At 43.4% G+C, this 25,158-nt stretch overlaps 1 protein-coding gene across 1 annotated transcript in view; it reads left to right on the forward strand.

The window, feature by feature from the left end:
* The window catches only part of LOC126203057 (glucose dehydrogenase [FAD, quinone]-like), a 158,293-nt gene that overhangs the window by 123,568 nt on the left and 9,567 nt on the right, over positions 1 to 25,158 (forward strand). Inside the window, exons 5-7 of the mRNA XM_049937295.1 lie at positions 766 to 1,050; positions 15,703 to 15,924; positions 23,638 to 23,820. Of these exons, the coding sequence (XP_049793252.1) occupies positions 766 to 1,050; positions 15,703 to 15,924; positions 23,638 to 23,820 (690 nt within the window). The remainder of the gene's footprint in view (positions 1 to 765; positions 1,051 to 15,702; positions 15,925 to 23,637; positions 23,821 to 25,158) is intronic.

Raw genomic sequence — 25,158 nt, forward strand, 5'->3', positions numbered from 1 at the left:
TGTCGTCCACCTACGCTCAATGGAGCACGTTATCATGACTTCATACGGGATACTCTACCTGTGCTGCTAGAACACGTGCCTTTACAAGTACGACACAACATGTGGTTCATGCATGATGGAGCTCCTGCACATTTCAGTCGAAGTGTTCGTACGCTTCTCAACAAGAGATTCGGTGACCGATGGATTGTTAGAGGCGGACCAATTCCGTGGCCTCCACGCTCTCCTGACCTCAACCCTCTTGACTTTCATTTATGGGGGCATTTGAAAGCTCTCGTCTACGCAACCCCAGTACCAAATGTACAGACTCTTCGTGCTCGTATTGTCGACGGCTGTGATACAATACGCCATTCTCCAGGGCTGCATCAGCGATTCCATGCGACGAAGGGTGGATGCATGTATCCTCGCTGACGGCGGACATTTTGAACATTTCCTGTAACAAAGTGTTTGAAGTCACGCTGGTACGTTCTGTTGCTGTGTGTTTCCATTCCATGATTAATGTGATTTGAAGAGAAGTAATAAAATGACCTCTAACAAGGAAAGTAGGCGTTTCCGGACACAAGTCCACATAACACATTTTCTTTCTTTGTGTGTGAGGAATTTTTCCTGAAAGTTTGGCCGTACCTTTTTGTTACACCCTGTATAGTGTTATACGCGTAAGTCCCTTGACAGTTTTCCTGGAGAACCTGAGCCCAAAGTCGTGAGCAGCAGGCGCCCTTGCGAGGGATGTGGCTTCAGTGATGGGAGACGTGTCTGACGCACTCGCAGGAGTCGCCGTGGCACACGCCGCTCGCGCTGGCGTTCGTGCAGGCGGGCCAGCAGCTGGGCTACGAGCACCGCGACTGCAACGGCGAGCGCCAGACGGGCTTCATGGTCGCGCAGGGCACCATCCGGCGCGGCTCCCGCTGCTCCACGGCCAAGGCCTTCCTGCGGCCCGTGCGGCTGCGCCACAACCTGCACGTCGCCCTCCGGGCGCACGCCACGCGGCTGCTCGTCCACCCCCACACCGCCGCCGCCTACGGCGTCGAGTTCGTGCGAGACGGCGTCCGGCAGGTGAGCGCGCCCCACGGGCTTTGCGCTTTAGTCAACACTTTCAAGGGCTGTAACATCACAGAACTCTGACGAATCAATCTTTTCGACAGCTACCTAGTCATTACTGTCATATCCAACTTCGTCATTCCAACTCTCTCCTTTATTACGACCAACTTCGTCATCTCCGAGTCTCTCTTCTTTCATATCCAATTTTATCATATTCAACACTCTCCTCTGTCATATCCAACTTTCTAGTCTCTCTCTCCTCTGTCATATCCAGCTGTGTCGTGACTCTCTTCTCTGCCACATTCAACTTCGTCGTCTCCAACTCTCTCCTCTGTAATATTCAACACATTTTCGTTACCTATAACTGGGTCTATATGGTCGCTCCGCTTCATATCTCTACATATTGTTATTCCAAAATATTTTTATTCTGTATCCGACTCCAGTTGAGACACACTAATACTGTTGTGAAACAGTATCACAACTGACTTTTCAGGATTTCCCGTAGGACTTGTTCGAAATGCACTTGCCGGCAGATAACATTGTCAAAGTGACACAATATTATTTTTTTTCGAAACAACTGTTCGACACCATCTGATGGCGGTAGTTCTTGTTGTCACTCCTGAATGATACGACTGATGGTAATGGAGTGGGGGCGTCGAAATTTACCAGGCCAATAGCAGAAATTACGCATGCGCGGAAAGGTGATCGCAGCTGGATGGAAGGGACACACATAGTGCTCACTACCGAGAGCTGCCGGACGCTCGTGTGGTTAAAAACCTACTTAAGTCTCTGCAACGCTCTGCGTCGGGTCGCACATCTGAGTTGCCTTCAGCTTGGGTCTGTTTCGTGAAGACTATAAACTGCCATTTCTCTACATTAAGACTCGTTCATATTTTATCGGGACCTATATGTACATTACCTCAATCTTTCCAAGGATAATCTCCTCGTAAATAACTGCATAATCTGAGAAAAGCCCGAGTTTGTAACCAACAAAATTCGCTAAGCCATTATGACTTTAGCCCCAGTTTATTGAAGGAAATCGTGTAAAACCCAAACCATACATGCTGGGCCGTATTTTATCTCTGATCCTTAAGACCAGGTCTATCGGTAGTATCTCTGATTCCATTTCTGCCATGTCTTGTGTTCCATCAGCGCTTTTAAAGATTAGACCCACTGCTACTAACAAATGAACAGAGGTAATATGACTCTGAGCACTATGGAACTTAACATCTGAGGTCATCAGTCCCCTAGAACTTAGAACTACTTAAAAGTAACTAACCTAAGGACATCACACAACACCCAATCACGAGGCAGAGAAAATCCCTGACCCCGCCGGGAATCGAACCCGGGAACCCGGGCGCCGGAAGCGAGAACGCTACCGCACGACCACGAGCTGCGGACAACAGAGCTAGTACCCGGCTGGTTGCAGTTAGTGTGGTTACCTAGAGAAGCGAATTATGTCGTATGCTATGCCGTCTGGTTTCTTATCACTGTCTGTGTTAATGTGAAAATGTGTTCAAATTTTCAGACGGACTGATTTCGGCTCGTATCTATGACCGCCTAGCAGTATCACTGCATTTGTTCCAACAGATAGTCAGCACACTTTCCTAACGGATTAGAACTGCGTCTCAAACCGTGACTATTACTTGTAAAATTGACTTTAATGAAAACTTCGCGTGCAAAATGGCAATTATCTGGCTTCAAGTCCGTGTCCGATGCAGTTCTCGTGTGTGCTGTTCATTTCAACACACTCTGCACAGAAGAGCGAAAGTTCAATTTACGATGTAGCAATCTGCGACGGAAATCAAGAACCGAAGCACCTTCATTCGTGGTTCGTGAGGAGAGACCCAAACTTACATTCCACATAGCTAGCGAAAGGTGTGCTACATACAGAACATGTTAAGCGAATAAAACGTAGAAGTAACGGGAAATCGGACAACATTTAAACTGGAAGTACATTAATTGAAGTGCTACGATGGGAGTGGGGGTACGATTAAAAGGCCACTTGCGCGTGTGTGTGGACTTAGAGGGCACCATTCATGGGAACGATATTAGTACTTGAGGTACGTTCGTATACACCCAGAGTATAAAGGAAAAGCACAATTTCTGTTCAGTGTTACGCATCACAAGGATAGGATGATGAGTTGTGGAAAGTGGTGTCTGTACTTGCTCACCCTTACAAAAGCAATGTGGTCTTCATCTTCACACCCGGGAAAATCGATCAGAGTACCTCTGAAATTAGAGAATGTGAGACAACTGCATTTATAGCTTTACTAGCAACTCCGACAATACTAAATATGCATCGAAATTGGATACACATCCTAATCTCCTTCTCCCACGTCTCTCTGTCCACCGCCTCCTTCGCCCTCTCTCTGTCCACCTCCTGACCCCTTTCTCTCCATCTCCTCCTCTCACATCTCTCTCTTCGACTCCTCATTCCCCCTCTCTACGTCCTTTTTCTCCCCACCCCCTCTCTGTCCATCTTCTATCTCGTCTCTCTGACTTGAGCCTCGTTAACCGTTACTGCAAATTCGTATTACGTAGTACTAAGCTGATCACAAGTTCATAAACCATGTACACAACTTTCTCTTTTCTGTGAAAATCAACTGCTAGGGAGAAAACGAAGTTACACATAGTTGTGTACGCACTTCTTTGAAAACATGTGTCGTGTAATGAGAAAAATATATATGGGAGAAACAAATTGTCTGACTCAGAACGGTAACAAAACCATTCATTTTGACAACAGAACATAGCACAGGGTTTTCTTTATCGAAATCTGTTTTAACAGAAAACCTATACATTGTTGTTTAAAAAATAAGTAACTCATGTGCCTCTTAATGTCTATTACAGTATCGTGTAAAAGTTTAAATGAAACCAGTCAAGAACTTTTCTAGAACTTTGGCAACATTACACATCTATTTTCATATTGTTCATATTAAAATGTATGTAGCAAAAGTCTGCCCGAATGTCTGTTAGAGTATCTTCTAAAAATGAGAAGGTAATCGGTCCAAAACTATTAGGGAGCTTCGGAAATTGTCTCCTCTTTGTATATACGTATACACATGAAGTAAATCAGTCGATAACTTTTCGAGAGTTTTGCTAATAACGTTACCTTTTTACCCAGTACATATAATATCAGCACACGTCCACAGAGTATCGTGTAAAAATTTGAAGTAAATAGTTTAGAAGCTGTCCAGATTTTTGGTAAAAACCTCTACGCTTTACGTAGTATATAATCACGAAAAGTTTTTGACCAATTTGCTTCAGTTTTTTATACAATACTGTAAAAAACATTCGGGCGGATAATAACGTTTATTAGAGTATTGTGTAAAAGACTTAAGTAAATCGGTCAAACGCCTTGTCTTATAAAAAATTCCAATAAATATGGGTCCACAAATCAACCGTTGTCGAGATACAACACATTTTCTGTTGCGGTTTATCAATGTCTACGAACACATGGCATTTCGAAATGTTAAAGTAGGTGTTCGAAATGTTGTCCGTGTGTTTGAATGCAGCATTGAACTCGTACCTGAAATGAGTTGCGAATCTTTTAAGGCAGTCAAGAGGAATTCTGTAAATGCTGGAAGGCTGCTTCAATCCGCAAGCGTAGTTCCTCAAGAGAGTAGACCTCGGTAGCGCAGACCAGGCCTTTGACATGACCCACACACACAAATCCATGGGATTTAAATATGGAGACCTTGGTGGCCATGGTACAAGTTCTCTTTGATCGATCCAATGTTGACCATACGTTCGAGTTAGAAGCAGGTGCACTCGTAAATGAAAATATGCCGGAGCACTGCTTGCAGGGGATTCAGGGTGCACTGTTGTTGCAGCCATTGACGGAAATTCTCCCTAGGAGAGAAGTCTGCATTGTTGTGGGCTTGTACTCGCTGGAGATGATATGGAGAGAGTTACTTGCCGATGTAAAATCCGCCACACACTACTATGACTCAGGGCACGCTCCCTGTTGAAGTAGTCGGACGTTCGTGTACAATGCGTAACGCCGTTTCCTCAACGTCGGGTGTTTTGATTTGGGTCGACCCTCTCGTACATGGTGTACGAAACTCTGTGTTTATGTAAGGCGCTTATGTAAACGGCTAAATGTGCGCGTGTCGGGCTGCCTGCGGAGAGGACAGGCTTCTTCATGCCTCATGGGCACTGCCGTTCGCTTTGACACACATGAAGTGCATGTCAACGTGCTCTTCATTGGTGTAACCTGTGTCCTTGCTGCCTTCACGTTCGTAACTGATTGTGAGGCCTGTATGGCACAGTGCACGCAGGCGGAAAGGGAAGTAATTGCGCATACGTAAACGAACAGATAGTCTATCCCAAGACTTGAGGTACCAACGTAAATACCGAGATATTCAGAGGCGTTTACTTTGGTTCCCAACTCGAATTAATGCGATACCTCGGCAACGGTTGGTTTGCGGACCCATATTTATTGGAACTTTTTAGCTACTTTTAGTCTGTACTTTCCATGTGTGAATTGTTGACCATCGCTTCTGAAACGCCCTGTATAATAGTATAGACTATGTCCAAGGTATTAGTTGTGTTATGACAATGCGGCACAGACATATAGCTGCTATGTCGTAAGTTTAAGGTTCACTTCACACTCAACACTCTCGTCACTTCACCCATAGCGTCTGGGACTTCGTTAGTTATTGGCCCATTAATTTACATTGGCTCAAAAATCTAGAGCAGGTAACAACTATTGTCTGGTTTCCAGGAAAGTAAACAACATATCAATCGATCCCTCTCAGAAAGTTTATCTACTACTTCCGTCAGACAGTTGAGCTTTAAACTGTTACCGAAATAAATTTATTTTTTTCCTCGTAACAAGATACTTAATACAACAATGGAGTAAAAATAGTGGAATGCCCGCAGTATGCATGTGGTAAGGCAACGTTTCGGGTTCCACTTACAATCTGGCAAACAGGTTTAATTTGCCGTTAAGTTTGAAAAGCGCGCACAGAAGAGAACAGAATGGAAGATTAATTCTGGAAATAATGGAGTACCGAAAGGAATATTTCTCGACAGTGTTTCAAATACTGTTCTCTTCCCGTGTCGTGGCACCACCAGTGTACACACGTACCCTGTGTTGTGCTCGCAGCTACCTCCCAAACTTGTGTTTCTCGGATATGGAACAGCAGAGCAGACTGTCGTAGCAAGGGGCTTTGATTGCAACACCAGCGAGCCACATCGTTTCCAAACTGGTTGATCACGTTAGCAGATATTCAGACACAACCCGCCCCTGCAATTGGCACAGATTACGTTGCCTCCATCTGGTTTCACTACCTCCGTGTTTGTAGGCCGCAAATGTCAGTGAGTCGATGGTCGGCATCTTACTGTGGTCCGCTCGTGCCTAACAAGTGAAGATTGGTAGCGAAGTGTCAGTAAATGACTTGGGGTTAGTAGCCCCACAACTCTAACACTGCCGTTGTGAGAATTTGTTATCGTCTGAAATAAATTGATCACGTGATTGTACACAGCTGTCTGCCACTACTCATTGTTCTCGTATGGTGTATACAACACGACACTTCGGAATGGACTGAGGCGTTCGAATTTAATCCTCTCATTCGCACTGCCAGGTACTTCCTGGATGCCTCCTTTTTGGTAAAGCGCGCTACTGTATTCCCGGTCTTTGGAGACCAGTGTTGCATTTACAACCGTGTGTACTCTGCAAAACCACTAAACTGTGTGTCGTTCAGAGAACATACTTGCGACTTTGCTCTTACTTCGCCGCCGTGTTCACTAAACGACGGTAATAAAAAATTGATCAAATGGCTCTGAGCACTATGCGACTTAACTTCTGAGGTCATCAGTCGCCTAGAACTTAGAACTAATTAAACCTAACTAACCTAAGGACATCACACACATCCATGCCCGAGGCAGGATTCGAACCTGCGAGCGTAGCGGTCCCTCGGTTCCAGACTGTAGCGCCTAGAACCGCACGGCCACTCCGGCCGGCACGACGGTAATACTTCCCCTCAATGCCCAAGGTCTGAGTATCACCCAATGCAGATTGTGTAACACGTCTGTGGTGTTCTTAAGCTGACAAAACCAACCCTCGACTCATTTGACTGTTCTGTCACTGCTCTGTTTGTCCTGTTCGGTAAGAGGCCGCTGCAGAGGAACAATGCTCTAGAATGGATGGAGCAAGACTTAGACAAGTAGTCTCCTTCGTAGATGAAATACGAGTACACTTTCTGCGTGTTCTTCCTATGAATCCGTCCGTATCTACTTTCCCGATGACAAGATTTATATAACTGTCCTAAAGTAATTGGATGAGATTTGTAAGGCTTAAATGCGATTTTTTCTAGAGGTTTAATGCGTATTGTGTAGGCAAAAAGTACAGGATCTTTTATTACTTCCGTTGTGTTCAGCTCTCTTCTACTACTGGAAAGTATAGTTTGCAATGACAGATTTTTCACTTTATTTGATTTTATCACGCGTATGTGACTAATGCAAGCAACGGATCGGTCTTACTTGCGGCGAAGGAAGGAAGTTACTCAAGTGAAATCGATTATACAGTTTAAATCTTGCCCATGATTTTCAATGTTAGACCCTGTAAATCGTAATCTCATCTATATTAATCTGGCAATATGGGCTGATTTACCTATTAGCTTATGCTATGCTGATATTTCTGAGGAGCTGTTTTATGCTATGCAGGAATTCGCATTTTCCGCATGTGTTGCTTCTACCGGCCTCTTCGATACTAGCTGACGTATCACATCTGATGAAACATACGAACAAAACAAAAGCACGCTGCGCTGTCAGCCTCATTGCGATTTTGGCATACAAAATTTTCTAGTCGTGGAATCTGATCTTCGCACGGTCGTAGCAGCTTTTTCGTCGGAATGAACATATAACTTTCAACTACAGAAATACTTCATGGTTCTGAAAACTTTCCGTCCTGGGACGCGGTTTTCTCTTTATATTCTGTATCTTCAGGGAACTGACTGGCTCTCATGTGTGTGGAAAAAATGGTGAATGTACCAACTGCAATACGCCCGTGCCTAATAGATTATTGTTTTAGGTGTAATCCAGAGGTGGTCGTTCATTTAATTTTTCACTGATAATCCTATCTGACTTTCTACGTCTGCAGAGCCGGACATAATGGCGATCCGCAAATAGTAGGAAGATAATACTTTGGATTAATTCGATGAGGGTGAATTGCACGCTCAGGCAAAAAGCAGATTCATTTACAAAGTTTATTCAGACGTCAATGTAACAAGCTGGTAATTCTTAGGAAAACAGAGCACTACATCAGTCCGGTAGACCAATTTGTGTTTGACAACATGAACTTGTTTAAAACAAACAGCAGCATCAACTCCGGGAACAGAAGACAGATGATTTGAGTCTTTGTCGAGTAGACACCTCCCTCGGTAGCGAGGTCGCTAATACACGACTGTACGGTGGCGCTCGACTCCGGGGTGGGCAGGTTGGATTCCTGACGGTGGAATATTTTCACTACCAGTGTTTGGTCAGCATGGAGAGGTCAGATGGTGGCGTAATGTTCCCTATCACCAGTCTTTGCGCTAACGTCCTGGATTGCATTCCAAACCTCTCTGCAACGTCTCCCTAAGTAAGAGCATGTGACACTGCTGATGGTGATCCGTCAGTCGGATGGGGATTTTGCACTTGGAGGGCCCATTGGCTTCACCCTCTCCATTCCCTTCATCCGTAACAACGCAAACCCACCACTACACTGTAGGAGCACTCGCCACAGTCAACCACACGACACAGACACACTCCTGATACTTCGTAACAGGTCGGAGGAAGGCAACGACTAACAACCTCCATTACGACCTTGCCTTGAATGGCGAACCATTCCCTGAGTATGGGATTACTTTGACTTGGCTCGAGTACATGTGTCAACATGTACAGAAACTTTGCAAGGACCCGCTCCTATTATGGCAACAATTCGGTATAGGCCATTCGAATGCTAGAGATGCTTAGAAAAGGTAAATGTGAATAACTGTATTAAACGTGGCATTGTTCTCGCGAAACTATTTGGTTACATTTCAACAACCGATATTCGAAGAAGACTGTAAAAATTGTGCTTCCGCCTGCCTCGACTAACGAATACGAAAATTACATCAAAGAGATTAGACTGCGTACAAAAGCAAATAAATTATTTTTCGTCGCTCAATACGCAAATATAATAGGAAACAAAATCTTTAATATTGGTACGATGTGGGGCCACTTTATAGTGGCTTCCAGAGTATATACCGGGTGATCAAAAAGTCAGTATAAATTCGAAAATTTAATAAATCACGGAATAATGTAGATAGTTTTTCCAGCAGAATGCTGGGATAGTTCCTACTAACAGACGTTGGTCGACCCCAGCCCTCTTCCTTTAACAGTGTTCAGATTGGTAAAATGAAGTGTATTCTATGCTGTATTTATTATTATTGTTTCTTTCCTTTCTCAGACGTTATGTCTGGTTAAAAATGGAAAGTGACGCGGACCTTGATCAAGCGTGACTTCCTTTTAACTGTACTGTAGGTGTTACATTGCATTTAGGAGCTTTCGGGTAATTGAACATGTATCAAAAATTACAGATTTCTGTAGTTGTAGCTGTATTGTGTTGATGTACTGGTGGATATTGTGTGGTATGACTCCTGTAGTTGATAGTATAATTGGTATAATGTCAACTTTATCCTGATGCCACATGTCCATGACTTCCTCAGCCAGTTGGATGTATTTATCAATTTTTTCTCCTGTTATCTTCTGTATATTTGTTGTATTGGGTATGGATATTTCGATTAGTTGTGTTAATTTCTTCTTTTTATTGGTGAGTACGATGTCAGGTTTGTTATGTGGTGTTATTTTATCTGTTATAATGGTTCTGTTCCAGTATAATTTGTATTCATCATTCTCCAGTACATTTTGTGGTGCATACTTGTATGTGGGAACGTGTTGTTTTATTAGTTTATGTTGTATGCCAAGTTGTTGATGTATTATTTTTGCTACATAGTCGTGTCTTCTGGGGTATTCTGTATTTGCTAGTATTGTACATCCGCTTGTGATGTGATCTACTGTTTCTATTTGTTGTTTGCAAAGTCTGCATTCATCTGTTGTGGTATTGGGATCTTTAATAATATGCTTGCTGTAATATCTGATGTTTATTGTTTGATCCTGTATTGCAATCATGAATCCTTCCGTTTCACTGTGTATATTGCCTTTTCTTAGCCATGCGTTGGATGCGTCTTGATCGATGTGTGGCTGTGTTAGATGATACGGGTGCTTGCCGTGTAGTGTTTTCTTTTTCAATTTACTTTCTTCCTATCTGTTGATGTTATGTGATCTAAAGGGTTGTAAAGTGGTTATGAAATTGCAATCGTGTAGCCGATGTATTTATATGAGTGATTGCTTTGTGTATTTTGCTAGTTTCTGCTCGTTCTATAAAGAATTTTCTTAAATTGTCTACGTGTTCATAATGTAGGTTTTTTATGTCGATAAATCCCCTTCCTCCTTCCTTTCTGCTTAATGTGAATCTTTGTGTTGTTGAATGTATGCGATGTATTCTATATTTGTGGCATTGTGATCGTGTAAGTGTATTGAGCGCTTCTAGGTCTGTGTTACTCCATTTCACTACTCCAAATGAGTAGGTCAATATTGGTATAGCATAAGTATTTATAGCTTTTTTCTTGCTTCTTCCTGTCAATTCTGTTTTTAGTATTTTTGTTAGTCTTTGTCTGTATTTTTCTTTTAGTTCTTCTTTTACATTTGTATTATCTATTCCTGTTTTTTGTATGTATTCTAGATATTTATAGGCATCTGTTTTTCCAGCGCTTCTATGCAGTCGCTGTGGTTATCCAATATGTAATCTTCTTGTTTAGTGTGTTTTCCCTTGACTATGCTATTTTTCTTACATTTGTCTGTTCCAAAAGCCATATTTATATCATTGCTGAATACTTCTGTTGTCTTTAGTAATTCGTTGAGTTGCTGATTTGTTGCTCCCAGTAGTTTTAGATCATCCATGTATAGCATATTTGTGATTTTGTGTTGGTATGTTCGAGTAATATTATATCCATGATTTGTATTATTTAGCATCTTGGATAGTGGGTTTAGAGCAAGGCAGAACCAGAAACGACTTAATGAGTCTCCTTGGTATATTCCGCGCTTAATCTGTATTGGCTGTGATGTGATATTGTTTGAATTTGTTTGTTTATTAAGTGTGGTTTTCCAATTTTTCATAACTATGTTTAGGATCTACTTTGTATATTTCCAATATTTGTAGTAACCATGAGTGGGGTACACTATCAAAAGCTTTTTGGTAATAAATGTACGCGTAGTGTAGCGGCCTTTGTTAAGTTTTAGCTTGATATGTCACCTCTGCATCTATTATCAGTTGCTCTTTACATCCTCGTGCTCCTTTGCAGCAGCCCTTTTGTTCTTCATTTATAATTTTGTTCTGTGTTGTATGTGTCATTAATTTCTGTGTAATGACTGAAGTTAACATTTTGTATATTGTTCGTAGGCATGTTATGGGGCGATATTTAGCTGGGTTTGCTGTGTCTGCTTGATCTTTAGGTTTCAGATAAATTATTCCTTGTGTAAGTGTATCAGGGACCTGTATGGGTCTGCAATGTAACTGTTAAATAATTTAGTTAGATGTGAATGTGTTGAGGTGAACTTCTTTAGCCAGATATTTGCTATTTTATCTCTTCCAGAGGCTTTCCAATTGTGCGCAAAATTAATTGCTCAGGTGACTTCATGTTGCAAAATTATCACTTCAGGCATTTGTGGTATCATCTTGTATGTGTCTGTTTCTGTTTGTATCCACCGTGCATGTCTGTTACGTTGTACTGGGTTTGACCATATGTTGCTCCAGAAGTGTTCCATGTCTGTTATGTTTGGTGGATTGTCTATTTTCATGTGTGTGTTATCTATTGTCTAGTAAAATTTCTTTTGTTTTCTGTTGAATGTTTGGTTTTGTTTCCTTCTACTTTCACTTTTTTTTTGTATCTTCTAAGTCGTTTGGCCAATGCTTTTAATTTCTGCTTCTTTTCATCTAATTGCTCTATCGCTTCTTGTTGTGAGATTTTACCTAACCTTATTATTATTATTATTGTTATTATTATTATTATTCTGTAAATTATTGTTTTCATTGTTGTTTTCACTGTGTATTTCCATGGGAGAACTTCACCGATCAGTAATTGTTACTCTGATTTTAATTTTTTTCTCTCTGCACGTGTTACTTTATGTCACACGTCCAGTGGTACAATGGGGAAATGGGAACTACGTTAGTATGAAAAATTCCCTGTGTTACACGCAGCAAGATGGTTGACAGAGTGAAGATTTATGAGTGTAAAGCATATTTCCTGTAAAATTTATAGTTTATTGTAGCACTATTAAATCTCTTGTTTTGAACTACCTTGGTGTGCAAAACTTAAGGACGGAAGTAAGTTTCGCATGATGCGTCACTGTCAAGTAACGTAGCTTGATGAACTTGGACCACACACACACACACACACACACACACACACACACACACACACACACATACAGAACAGCTACGTTTTAGCCCAGAGGGTAACTGTAATAAATACGCATACAGGCACACACAAGTGAAACTTTTATTTGCGGACAATAATTATATTAAAGTCACTGCGATTCGTTACGGTTCGCTGGAGATTATGGCTGCACACGGTTAGTAACAGGGTGTGCGACCACCACGGACGACAACGCCTGCTCCCATCGTGGCCACAAGAATGGTAAGCAATTGTTGTGGCAGGGCGTTCCATTCCTGCTCCAGCGCGGTTGCAACAGCACGATGGTGGTTTCTGCGTGTGGAAGTGCTACACTATTTGCCCAACAAATATCACACGAGCTTGGTGGGATTAAATAGGGACAACGCGCAGGCCAGTGCATTCGCTGAACAATCGTTCCAGGGGTTGCTCCACCTGTGCTGTTGAAAGCGGTCGACACTGTCACACATAAAAATGAAATCAGGGGGCGAGAGCTCCCCGAGAAACACACACATGGGGAAAGAGTATAATGTCAGAATAACGTTGAGCAGTCAGTGTACCGTGTTCAGAGATTTGAAGGTCATTAAGCTCGTCATACGAGCCTAGGCACACTATAACACCTGCATCAACGAAATGGTCATACACATGTCAAAAAATTTTTTGCTTGACATCGGTTCAGAGAGTTCCGGAACCTGTACAGAAAATTGATACAGAGATGAACATAAACATCATTTCTGCCCTTTTTATTGCTCATGGAAACCACACATTGCATGTTGTGCCAACATACAGCCAGACCTTCAGAGGTGGCGGTCCAGATTGCTGTACACACCAGTACCTCTAATACCCAGTAGCACGTCCTCTTGCTGTGATGCTTGCCTGTATTCGTCGTGGCATACTATCCACAAGTTCTTCAAGGCATTGTTGGTCAAGACTGTCGCACTCCTCAGCGGCGATTCGGTGTAGATCCCTCAGAGTGGTTGGTGGATTACGTCGACCATAAACAGTCCTTTTCAATCTAGCCCAGGCATATTCCATAGGGTTCATGTCCGCAGAACATGCCGGCCACTCTAGTCCAGCGATTTCGTTATCCTGAAAGAAGTCATTCACTAGATGTGCACCATGGGGGCGCGAACTGACGTCCATGAAGACGAATGCCTCGCCAACATGCTGCCGATATTGTTGCACTATCGGTCGGAGGACGGCATTCACGTATCGTACAGCCGTTACGGCGCCTTCCATGACGACCAGCGGCGTATGTCGGCTACACATAATGCCACCCCAAAACAATATGCAACCTCCACCTTGCTGCAATCGCTGGACGGTGTGTCTAAGGCGTTCAGCCCGACCGGGTTGCCTCCGAACACGTCTCCGAAGACTGTTTGGTTGAAGGCATATGCGACATTCATCGGTGAAGAGAACGTGATGCCAATCCTGAGCGGTCCATTCAGCATGTTGTTGGGTCCATGTGTACCGCACTGCATTATGTCGTGGTTGCAAAGATGGACCTCGCCATGGACGTCTGCAGTGAAGTTGCGCATCACGCAGCCTATTGCGCACAGTTTGAGTCGTAACACGACCTCCTGTGGCTGCACGAAAACCATTATTCAACATGGTGGCGTTGCTGTCAGGGTGCCTCCGAGCCATAATCGATAGGCAGCGGTCGTCCAGTAACCTTGGGCGGCCTGAGTGAGGCATGTCATCGACAGTTCCTGTCTCTCTCTGTATCTCCTCCGCGTCTGAACATCATCGCTTTGGTTCACTCCGAACGCCTGGACACTTCCCTTGTTGAGAGCCCTTCCTGGCACAAATTAACAATGCGGACGCGATCGAACCGCGGTATTGACCGTCTACGGATGGTTGAACTACAGATAACACGAGCCGTGTACCTCCTTCCTGATGGAATGACTGGAACTGATCGGCTGTCGGACCCCCTGCATGTAATAGGCGCTGCTCATGCATGGTTGTTTACATCTTTGGGCGGGTTTAGTGACATCTCGGAACAGTCAGAAGGACTGTGTCTATCTTAAGGAGTTCTCTGAACCGGGGTGATGCAAAACTTTTTTTGAGGTGTGTATTTTAAAAAACTGGACGTACCATGATATGTCGACAAATGGGAATACGTAATGCACACAGAGATATTGTCGCACCATTGTTTTGGTGGTCCACGTGTTACGCTATGTGTAGCCATAATATTGTAGGGAATGCTGTCCTCCAAATCTTTGAAAACGGTGCACTCATTGCATACTGCATTATGGTGACCCTGTAGTCCTTCGCAACGTCTGTCTTTTCAGTGGTCGGCCGTGACCTCATTTTTACGGAGCACAATGCGCGACCGCATGGACCTGCGCAGGTGAGGAACTCTCGGAGCGAGAGGGTATTCGGCGAATGGACTGTCCTGCCGGCTCCCCCATCTGCGTCGGGCAGACGTGTTGCAGCACGTCCCTCCACGTGCAGCAACGACCGCCCAACAGGTGTCAACCTCGGTGGTGGAGGAATGGAACGCCCCGCCACAGGAACCCCTCCCTCCCGACCTTGTGGCCAGCATGGCAGCTCGATGCGGGGCACGCACTGCTCTTCTTAGTCATCACACACCCTATTAAGAATCGTGCCCCGCCTTTTATGATGTCCAGGGAACTGACGTGGATCGCTGTAATTATTCTCTTTGAGTAAAAGTCTCACTTCTGTTCGCCTCATTTCTTTCATTCACCTTCTGAACTACAGAAGCCGGCCGAAGTGGCCGTGCGGTTAAAGGCGCTGCGGTCTGGAACCGCAAGACCGCTACGGTCGCAGGTTCGAATCCTGCCTCGGGCATGGGTGTTTGTGATGTCCTTAGGTTAGTTAGGTTTAACTAGTTCTAAGTTCTAGGGGACTAATGACCTCAGCAGTTGAGTCCCATAGTGCTCAGAGCCATTTGAACCATTTTTGAACTACAGAAGTTCTTTCCTTGTATGGTCCTACTTTCATCGAGCAATGTTAGGTGGAACTGACACATCGAGCGAAAGCAACTTTCGTCCTCGAGTTTTGCACACCAGCGTTCATACTCAGCCCTTCCTCAGTGAAAACTACGGCTGGTATTCTACCGGAGGCGCAAGTCGCTTCCAGAAAGGGGCAGTAATCTAGTAGACGGTTCAGGACCGGGTAACAGGGGATCTGTGTAACGTAACGAGACGGCGCCTCCCCCGTGCAACAGGTGGTGGTGGCGCGGCGCGAGGTGGTGGTGTCCGCGGGCGCCATCAACAGCCCGCAGCTGCTGATGCTGTCCGGCATCGGGCCGGCGGAGGAGCTGCGCCGCCACCGCATCCCCGTGGTACGCGACCTCAAGGTGGGCCACAACCTGCAGGACCACGTGGGGCTCGGCGGCCTCACCTTCCTCATAGACGAGCCCGTCGCCATCGTCCAGAACAGGCTGCAGGTTAGCCCCTCTCTCTCTCTCTCTCTCTCTCTCTCTCTCTCTCTCTCTCACACACACTCCTTATTCCTAAACTGCGCACGACAGTGAATCAAATCTAAGCAAGATTGTAATTTTTTTCATTTGGTAATAAAGAGTACAAGTGTGGTCATTTTCCAACATAACCCCCAACTATGGTCAATAGGTGATAGAAACAGTTAACTGAAGCAATGTTTCATGCCGATACAGGCTCTATTTTAAATGGTTTTGTAACAAAGCAGGTGACAACGCTATTTTCCTTTCTTTCTTAATTTCGGCCACACCAAGAGTGGGTTTACGTTTCGTAGCTGACTTTGCAGTTTTTACCTTGTTATTCGGTGCGCATTTTCTTCCGCACTTCTTATTATTTCTTTCCCGTTTGTACACTCTAAAACGAAAAACTACACATCAAGAGGGAATTATCCGAATGGGACGGGTATCGGTGGATGTGGCGTACGTGCACACACGAACAAATAAATACAATTTCAGAAAAATTAAATCTTGTGTTAATAGAAAGAGCGTCAGAAACTGAGCAAGTCAATAACGTGTTGCTCCACCTCTGGCACATATGCAAGCAGTTATTCGGGTTGGCAGTGATTTATTGAGTTGTTGGACGTCTTCCTCATCGGTATAGTGCCGAATTCTGACCAACTGGTGCGTTACATCGTCAAAATCCCGAGGTCGCTGCTCGCATCTGCCCATAATGCTCAAAACATTATCAATTGGGGAGAGATCCGGCGACTTTGCTGGCCAAGGTAGGGTTTGGCAAGCACGAAGCCAAGGAGTAGAAACTCTCGCCATATGCGGGAGGGCATTATCTTGCTGAAATGTAAGCCCAGGGTGGCCTGCCATGAAGGCCAACAAAACGGGGCGTAGAATATCATTTGACGTCTCGGTGTGCTGTAAGGGTACCGCACATGACAACCAAAGGCGTCCTGCTATGAAACCCAGACCATCCCTCATGACTGGCGCGCCGTATGGCGTGCGACAGTCGGCCTGGAATCTCATTGAGTAGCTCTGTCTTGAGTGATCAGTCCCACGTGGAACTGAGCCCAGGTGGCCCCTGGACAGCAAGGTCGCCGGAGCGCTCCCCAACTGAGAACGTTTGGAGCGTCATGGGCAGGGCCCTCTGAAAAGCTCAGGGTTTGACGATATAATGCGCCACTTGGGCAGAATTTGGCACGATATTCCTCAGGAAGACATCCAACAACTCAATCAATGCCAAGTTGAATAACTACTTGCGTAAGGGCAGGTGGAGGACCAATGCGTTACTGACAAGCTCAATTCGTGCAACCCTTTCCCTCGAATAAAACATCCACTTCTTTCTGAGATTTGAATCATTTGTTTGTCTGTACATGTACATTACATCTGCCGATTACCGTTTCATCCAGACAATTCCTTCGTGGTGCGTCTTTTTTTTTTTTCTTCTCTCTTAAGAGTATGTATGGCATATTTAGTTTCGTCTTCAGTCTTTCGAATGAGTCACGAATCATTAACGAAGTTAAACATTAAATATCGATTCGATTTTGCCTCCAGTACTTCCCATGTTCATATTTTTGATGTATTTTTCCACCGTGTAACAGTTTGGTATAGAGCTAAGTAGGAGAGGATATGGATCATATCCTTTGGCGATCACCAGTACGTTTTCCGAAACGTCCAGGGTTAATTATTAAATGGTTTTATTTTTTATTATTTTTGTTCGTTACAATAATTTCTTTGTCAGGTTACAAAAAATGGTTCAAATGGCTCTGAGCACTATGGGACTTAACTTCTCAGGTCGTTAGTCCCCTAGAACTTAGAACTACTTAAACCTAACTAACCTAAGGACATCACACACATCCATGCCCGAGGCAGAATTCGAACCTGCAACCGTAGCGGTCACGCGGTTCCAGACTGAAGCGCCTAGAACCGCAAGGCCACACCGGCCGGCGTTAAACTAAGTAGAAAAAAATTTCCTATGACAACAGTGAACGAAAATGAACGTCAAATATATTGCAATTATCGGTAGAAGAGAACGAACACTCTGTTCTGTACTTAAGAAAATTGTGGATCAGTACTTTACCGTGATTATTTATCATACGTTAATTATTTATCATATTAACGAGATTTAGTGCGTTCACCGACATCAAAATTTTGGATACAATCAAATAATAAATTAGCAGCACAAAGGAGTTAGGTGATAATGGAAAATATGGAGGAAAAGTTACAGAAAGTAAACATAGAAACATACACGGACCTGAAAAAAGTGAGACATTACAAAATGAAACATTAAAGTGACAACAATTCAAATGACTGTGCGATCAAGGCATTAAGATAATTATTTAAATATGTTCTATCAGTGGTATGCTGTACATGTCCGTATGAACTTTCATGCTTCGACTAACTATGTTTTTCACTAACCAAAATATTGACTATTACTCATGGGACATACTGTAACTAGACAGACCCCACTAACGACAGTATTATATCCACAGCATTTTGAAGGTGTCAGCTTGTGGAGCAGCTAAACATTGTTTGTTAATGTGGAAATGGTTTAGAGAAACACAATTTAATTACTATTCTTTGACTGCCCATCTAACCGAGACCTGTACATCGGGAGCTTCACAGTGACAATTTATGCCACAAACAGGTTCAACAGTTGGCAATGAGTACATTGTCTCTTATTTATACCAGCAGTGATTGCATATTTGATGAACCATTAACCGCCGGCCGGGGTGGCCGAGCGGTTCTTGGCGCTTCAGTCCTGAACTGCGCGACCGCTACGGTCGCTGGTTCGAATCCTACCTCGGGCATGGATGTGAGTGACGTCCTTAGGTTAGTTAGGTTTAAGTAGTTCGAAGTTCTAGGGGACTGATGACTACAGCAGTTAAGTACCCTAGTGCTCAGAGCCATTTGAACCTCTTTCTTTTTTTTTTTTTTTTTTTTTTAACCATTAACGAAATTTATGTTTATCACTTCCTTACGAGCGAGCTGCTTGCTTTGATAGGTTAGAATCCATGTCGGAAATATTAAGGCACCGGCTTGACAACATACCGTGCGGCGAGAAAGATGGGTAGCGTTTAGACGTTTTCCCCCTCACTGCCCATGTAACGCGCCACCTCTCCGGTATGTAACAGGACAGCAGCATGACGCCTGTTATATATGGATATAGCGATTGTCTTTGATGACATGAGGTAACAACAGCAACAACAGTGCGACGCGTTGGATCGAGTCTTCGTAAAAGTGGCTTTTTATTGTTATGAAAAAATTAGTTACATGTTCTTTTTAGTGCCTACGGCCAGATTTTGAGACTAAAGTCTCTTAGACTATAAAATAATAGCACACTCAGATTTTTGTCAACTATCATACGCCTCAAATGCTCCACGAAGTTCACAAATACACACACCAGTACAATGCATAGACCAGTAAAAGTTAGCGATAATCTATGTAATTATTGAGCTTTTATGTATTGTTAATATTTGTAGGTATTCCTCCTCAGTTGTTACCCAATTGCTTTTATCAATAAGAAGAAATGTTAACAGTCTTTTGCAGCTAAATATTTATGTTTTAAAACAAACGTGTTTTACCTGTTCCTATTAAACACCATCATAGACCTACATAAATAAAAATTGTTTAATTATGTGTATTTTGGTATGAGATACGTACTGTTTTTCCGTCAGCAGAGTTACGTTATTTTACTATTTACACTGCTTGCAATTGTATGATTGTGTCTTAGCATTTACTTTTATGTGTATCGTTATGTTACGTACCCACTTGATCTTAAGTAAACACTAAGTGAATACCGTATATGTTGTCTATTAACTATGTTAGCCCCGACAGCTGAGTGGTCTGTCACGCCAAGGGGCCCGGGTTCGATTGCAGGCTGGGTGTTATGTTGTCCTCATTATCATTTCATCATCACCCGTGGAAGGCAACGGGAAACCACCATTGGAATCACTTCCCTAGACGCTCATGCGGTGGACCACTTTGACGAGGCTTCCCCCATGACAAGACCTGCCGTAAGGCAGAACACAAAGCTAAAAAAAGTTATTAACTGTGCATTGCAGTTAATTGCAATTGACCACTATATATTATATAGTTGTTTGTTTGTGACGGCACGCAAAGCGCGTACCCTTGACGGAAAATTCACAACCGCAGATTTTTGAGATGTGGAACGACAAAACTTTTACTGCGGTTGAAGCGATGTAAAACAAATTTTGTATGCACACTTTTAAAATGCTCAGAAAAGCGTTAAAATAGCGTGTTAAGAAGTCTAAATTTCAAAAGAACCCCTGAAAGGTTACGGCACCAGAATCTCTTTCTTTTACAAGTATACAGGATGGTCCATCTTAAGTTTCGGATGAGATTACCTCGTAAACTATACATCGGGTAAAAATAGTGGGTAAGACAAGTTCGTAAGCTCAAAGGGGGACATCAAACGATACTGCACTTGACCCCCAGCCCCCATCCCATTGGGTGGGGCTGGGGGGGGGGGGGGGGGCGGGCAACTTTTAAATCTTAAATGGTAACCCTAATATTTTATTGGAGATTCGGATTCTCCATAAAAAAAGCAATCAAGTTTGTCTGAAACATTTTTTAAACCATTGACAGATGGCGCTGAAATCGAGAAACGTTAAAATTTGGGAAGAACTCCAATTTATTTAGAATGATCCGTGAAGGACGCATCAAATCGATACAAAATGCGCACCAATTCTTTCATTACGCCAAATTAAGCTATTTTGTTACAAAATGTATCCTACCCGACACAGTTTTTGATGGAGGGAGGCGGAATGGTATTAAAATCTCGTTAGGGAACTCGTCACAATTGTATTACTCATCCGACTGTGGCGCTACCGTGGCCAAAATGTGAACTATGGCTCAGTATAAAGGTCAGTGCAATGCGACCAGACGTCATTTCACTTTCAGATTGTGAACCGTAACATTAAACTGACGAAAGTAAACTATTCTTCAGCGAAACATGGCTCACTATCCTCCTACAGAGACTGTTGATATGATGTTAATTTTAGGTGAATGCCGTAACAATTACGCTGCAGCTGCGCAATTGTTTGCGGATCGTTTCCCAAACAGACTACATCCAAGCGAAAACATTATTCGAAATTGCACTCAACGAACTCGAAATGGATACATGCACCGTCCACCTCGTCATCGCGAATGCAATGAAAATGACTCTGGTACCCCTACCGCTCTCGCCTGTGTTCAACTGGATCCAGAAACGAGTAGTCGTGCGATTCAGAGACAAACTGGAATACCGAAATCAACTGTTTTGAGTATTTTGAAGGCACATAAATATCATGCATATCATATCACACTGACACAGGCATTAACGCTGAAAGATATGCAAATACGCGTGCATATCTGCCAAAGGGGCTTTGGAAATGTTTGATGTTTTTAGATACGTTATGTACACCGATGAAGCCATGTTCAAAAACAATGGCGAATTAAATCGTCATGATTGTCATTATCGGTCCCCTGTCAGTCCATACTGGCACAGAGCCGTTGACAATCAACACAAATTGTCGTTAATGGTCTGGTGTGGAATTTTAAACGGTTACTTTATAGGACCGTATTTTTTTTACCGAAATGTTAGCGGGGAATCTTAATTACAACATCTCCGCGATGATTTGTTGGAGCTAATGGAAGATGTTGATTTAGAAACTAGACGCCGGCCTTGGGACCAAGCGGTTCTAGGCGCTTCAGTCTGGAACCGCGCGACTACCACGGTCGCAGTTTCGAATCCTGTCTCGGGCATGGATGTGTGTGATGTCCTTAGGTTAGAGAGGTTTAAGTAGTTCTAAGTTCTAGGGGGCTGATGACCACAGATGTTAACTCCCACAGTGCTCAGAGCCATTTGAACCACTTTAAGCAACTAGGCAACGAATGTGGTTCCACCAGGACGGAGCAGCTCCCCATTATGCAAACAATGTGCGGAACGTTTTAAGTTTACGGTACCCTGGTCGGTGAATAGGACGCGGCGGACCAATTCAGCGGCCTCCAGGTTCACTAGATCTAACATTTCCTGATTTTTTTTTATAGGGTTATTTAAAAAATATTGTTTATGAAAGACAGCCGAAAACCCGAAACGATATGGAGCAACGCATTCGCAGAGCGTATGCATCCATACCACGGGAAATGCTTCTCAAAACTGGGGACAACTTTCGCAGACGATTGACTTTATGCATTGAAGCAAATGGGGATAATTTTGAACAATTTCTTCGTGGCTAATTTCATTAATTAAGCCCCCTAAATTGTGAGAGGCAATGGGACTGACACTAATGAAGTACTCCAAAGGAACATCATTCTACTACGTCTATGTCGTTGTTCCCGGGTAACGCTAGAAGTACGATACAGCACATTTTGTACACAAATAGCTCGATTTGGCGTAACGAAACAATTGGTGTACATTTTTTTTATCGATTTGATGCGTATTTCTCGGATAGTTCTAAATAAATCAGAATTCTTCCCCAATTTTACTTTTGTCTTGATTTCAGCGCCATCTGTCAATGGTTTAAAAAATGTTTGAGACAAAACTTGATTATTTTTTTAATGGAGAATCCGAATCTGCAATAAAAATGGGTGTTTCTGTTTAAGATTTTACAGTTGTCCCCCGTCCCACCGAAGGGGGCGAGGGCTAGAGGTCACGTGTAGTATCTCTGGTGTCCCCCTTTGAACTTACGAACTTGTCTTACCCACTACTTTTACCCGGTGTATAGTTTTCGAGATAATCTCATCCGAAAATTCAGATGGACCGCCCTGTATAGAGGGTTTTCAGCTGCCCCTACCGATTTGCTTTAAGCAACCCGCACTATGTGTGTATGAGGAACAGTATCGAGACATGTGACTGCCATGTAGTCGATACAAGTTCCCTCTCAGAGCTCTGATCCATTGCTAGCAAACGGAATCACAACGTAAAAAAAAAAAAAAAAAAAAAAAAAACTCAAGTGAGAATTAGCCACGAGTTACACAGTATTTTTGTATCAAGATATACCTTACCTCTGCCACACTTATAGAAGTGCCTAGAATCTTTTTTGGTGTAATTATTGGCGCAGACATAGAGGTTTTGGACGTCTCTATGAGTTTATTCCATTTATAGTGCTTAATCTTTCGTAAATTGTTCAGAGGTTATACACTGGAAAGCTGTTACTTCCACGCTTCCCATTCTGACATCTCCTCTTTATTTCGTAGTTTCTAATGGTGAAACACACTTTATAAGGCAAAATTTGTAAACCATTTACGAAATGTTAAGTACTATATATGGAATAAATTTACAGAGACATCCAAACCCTGTATGAGTACTCCGCAAATGACACAACGAAATACTGGGCAGACGAGTATGGCACAAGAAAAGTGTATCTTTGTCCAACACACACCGTGTAACTCATGGCCAGTCCTCACCTGTGTTTTGTAGCACGATTCCATTTGCTAAGAGTCGCCCTAAAGTCTGCGAGGGATTATGTAGATTACACGGCTGTCGCCTGGCTGGATACCGTTCCTGATAGAGACAGTGCCAGTTGCGTAAAACGAATCGGTGGGGCAGCTGAAACATCCGAGTATAATCACTTCTTTTGCGTTGTGGTCCTCCCTATAAAACACTCTTCCTGGAGACTGACCACGCTCTATTTTTACTGTAATCGAGATTACTTTCTGGCGAGTGCGCTGTGAGACCGCTGTGTGAGGCGACGTGGGGTGCTGTGCCGGCAGGCGGTGCCGGTGACGATGAACTACGTGCTGAACGAGCGCGGGCCCATGACCACGCTGGGCGGGCTCGAGGCCATCGCGTTCGTCAAGACGCCGCTGGCCAACGCCTCCGCCGACTGGCCGGACATCCAGTTCCACTTCGCCCCCGCCTCCATCAACTCGGACGGCGGCGCCAGAGTACGGAAGGTAACGCAGCACTGTACCGAGCTAGTTTACTGGGACTGTGCCAGTCTTAGTTGGGGCTTGTCACACTTGTTTCAAAATCTTACTTCCCTTATAAGATTATTGTAGATTCCAACATTTACATGACAGAGGACATTTACGACGTCCTCCATGCTATACAGTGACTGTGAGAAAATTTCGCAATCACTGCTTCCGTTTCATGCCCCTCGATCTTCTAACTGCCATCTGGTTTCTGTACAAATTGTAAATAGCCTTTCGCTACCTGTATTTTACCGCTGCCACCTTCAGAATTTGAAAGAGAGTATTCCAGTCAACATTGTCAAAAGCTTTCTCTATGTCTACAAATGCTAGAAACGTAGATTTGCCTTTCCTTAGTCTACCTTCTAAGATAAGTCGTAGGGTCAGTATTGCCTCAAGTTTTCCAACATTTCTACTGAATGGAAACTGATCTTCCCCAGGTTCGGTTTCTACCAGTTTTTTCATTCGTCTGTACATAATTGGTGTTAGTATTTTGCAGCCATGACTTATTAAAGTGATAGTTCGCTAATTTTCGCACCTGTCGACACCTGCTTTGGGATTGGAATCATTATATTCTTCTTGAAGCCAGATGGTATTTCGCCTGTCTCATATATCTTGCTCACCAGATGGTAGAGTTTTGTCATATTCCTAGCGACCAAATTGCCTTTTCCTGGAAAGTTGATTAAAAGGGGCAATACGACAAGTTCCACACATTTCATAACACATAACAGTATAGTATCAAGAAACTTTAATTTTTACAGTAATGCTTACAGCCCGGTGGAAGCATGGTTATACCTTTTGTCGTGTTTTTTATATATATACATTTTTTTAATTTGGTAGCTTTCGGTATGTGCTCTTACAGCCATCTCAAGTGTGGAAAGTCAATAACGACGATACGAACCTAAGGACAGCACAAAACAGTCTCCGAGTTGAGAAAATCACCGACGTCGCCGGGAATCGAACAGAGCTCCTTCGGTTAGCAGTCCCTTTGATGTGTTTGTACGTCACACGATCTGCTGAGTCTCCTGCGGAAGTATGTCGTAGGGACTGTGGGACATTTCTGTATCGTTGTCAAAATTGGACAATTAGTTAGAATGGGGTTACCCACGATCTTGATTTATGTAAAATTTTCAATCTGCAGAGCGATGCTTTTTATTTCCAAATTATCGGTTTCTGTCAATGTCGGCCATCGCAAAATCATATGTCGTAGTTACAGAGTAACCTGTTATACAGTAACTGTCAGTTCACTATCATGGACTCTTAAGTACATCATAGTGAACTGACAGTTCCTTTGGGGCAGGTTTCTCCGTAGCTATGACATAT

This window comes from Schistocerca nitens, chromosome 9 (assembly GCF_023898315.1).
Source record: "Schistocerca nitens isolate TAMUIC-IGC-003100 chromosome 9, iqSchNite1.1, whole genome shotgun sequence".
NCBI classification, from domain to species: Eukaryota; Metazoa; Arthropoda; class Insecta; order Orthoptera; family Acrididae; genus Schistocerca; species Schistocerca nitens.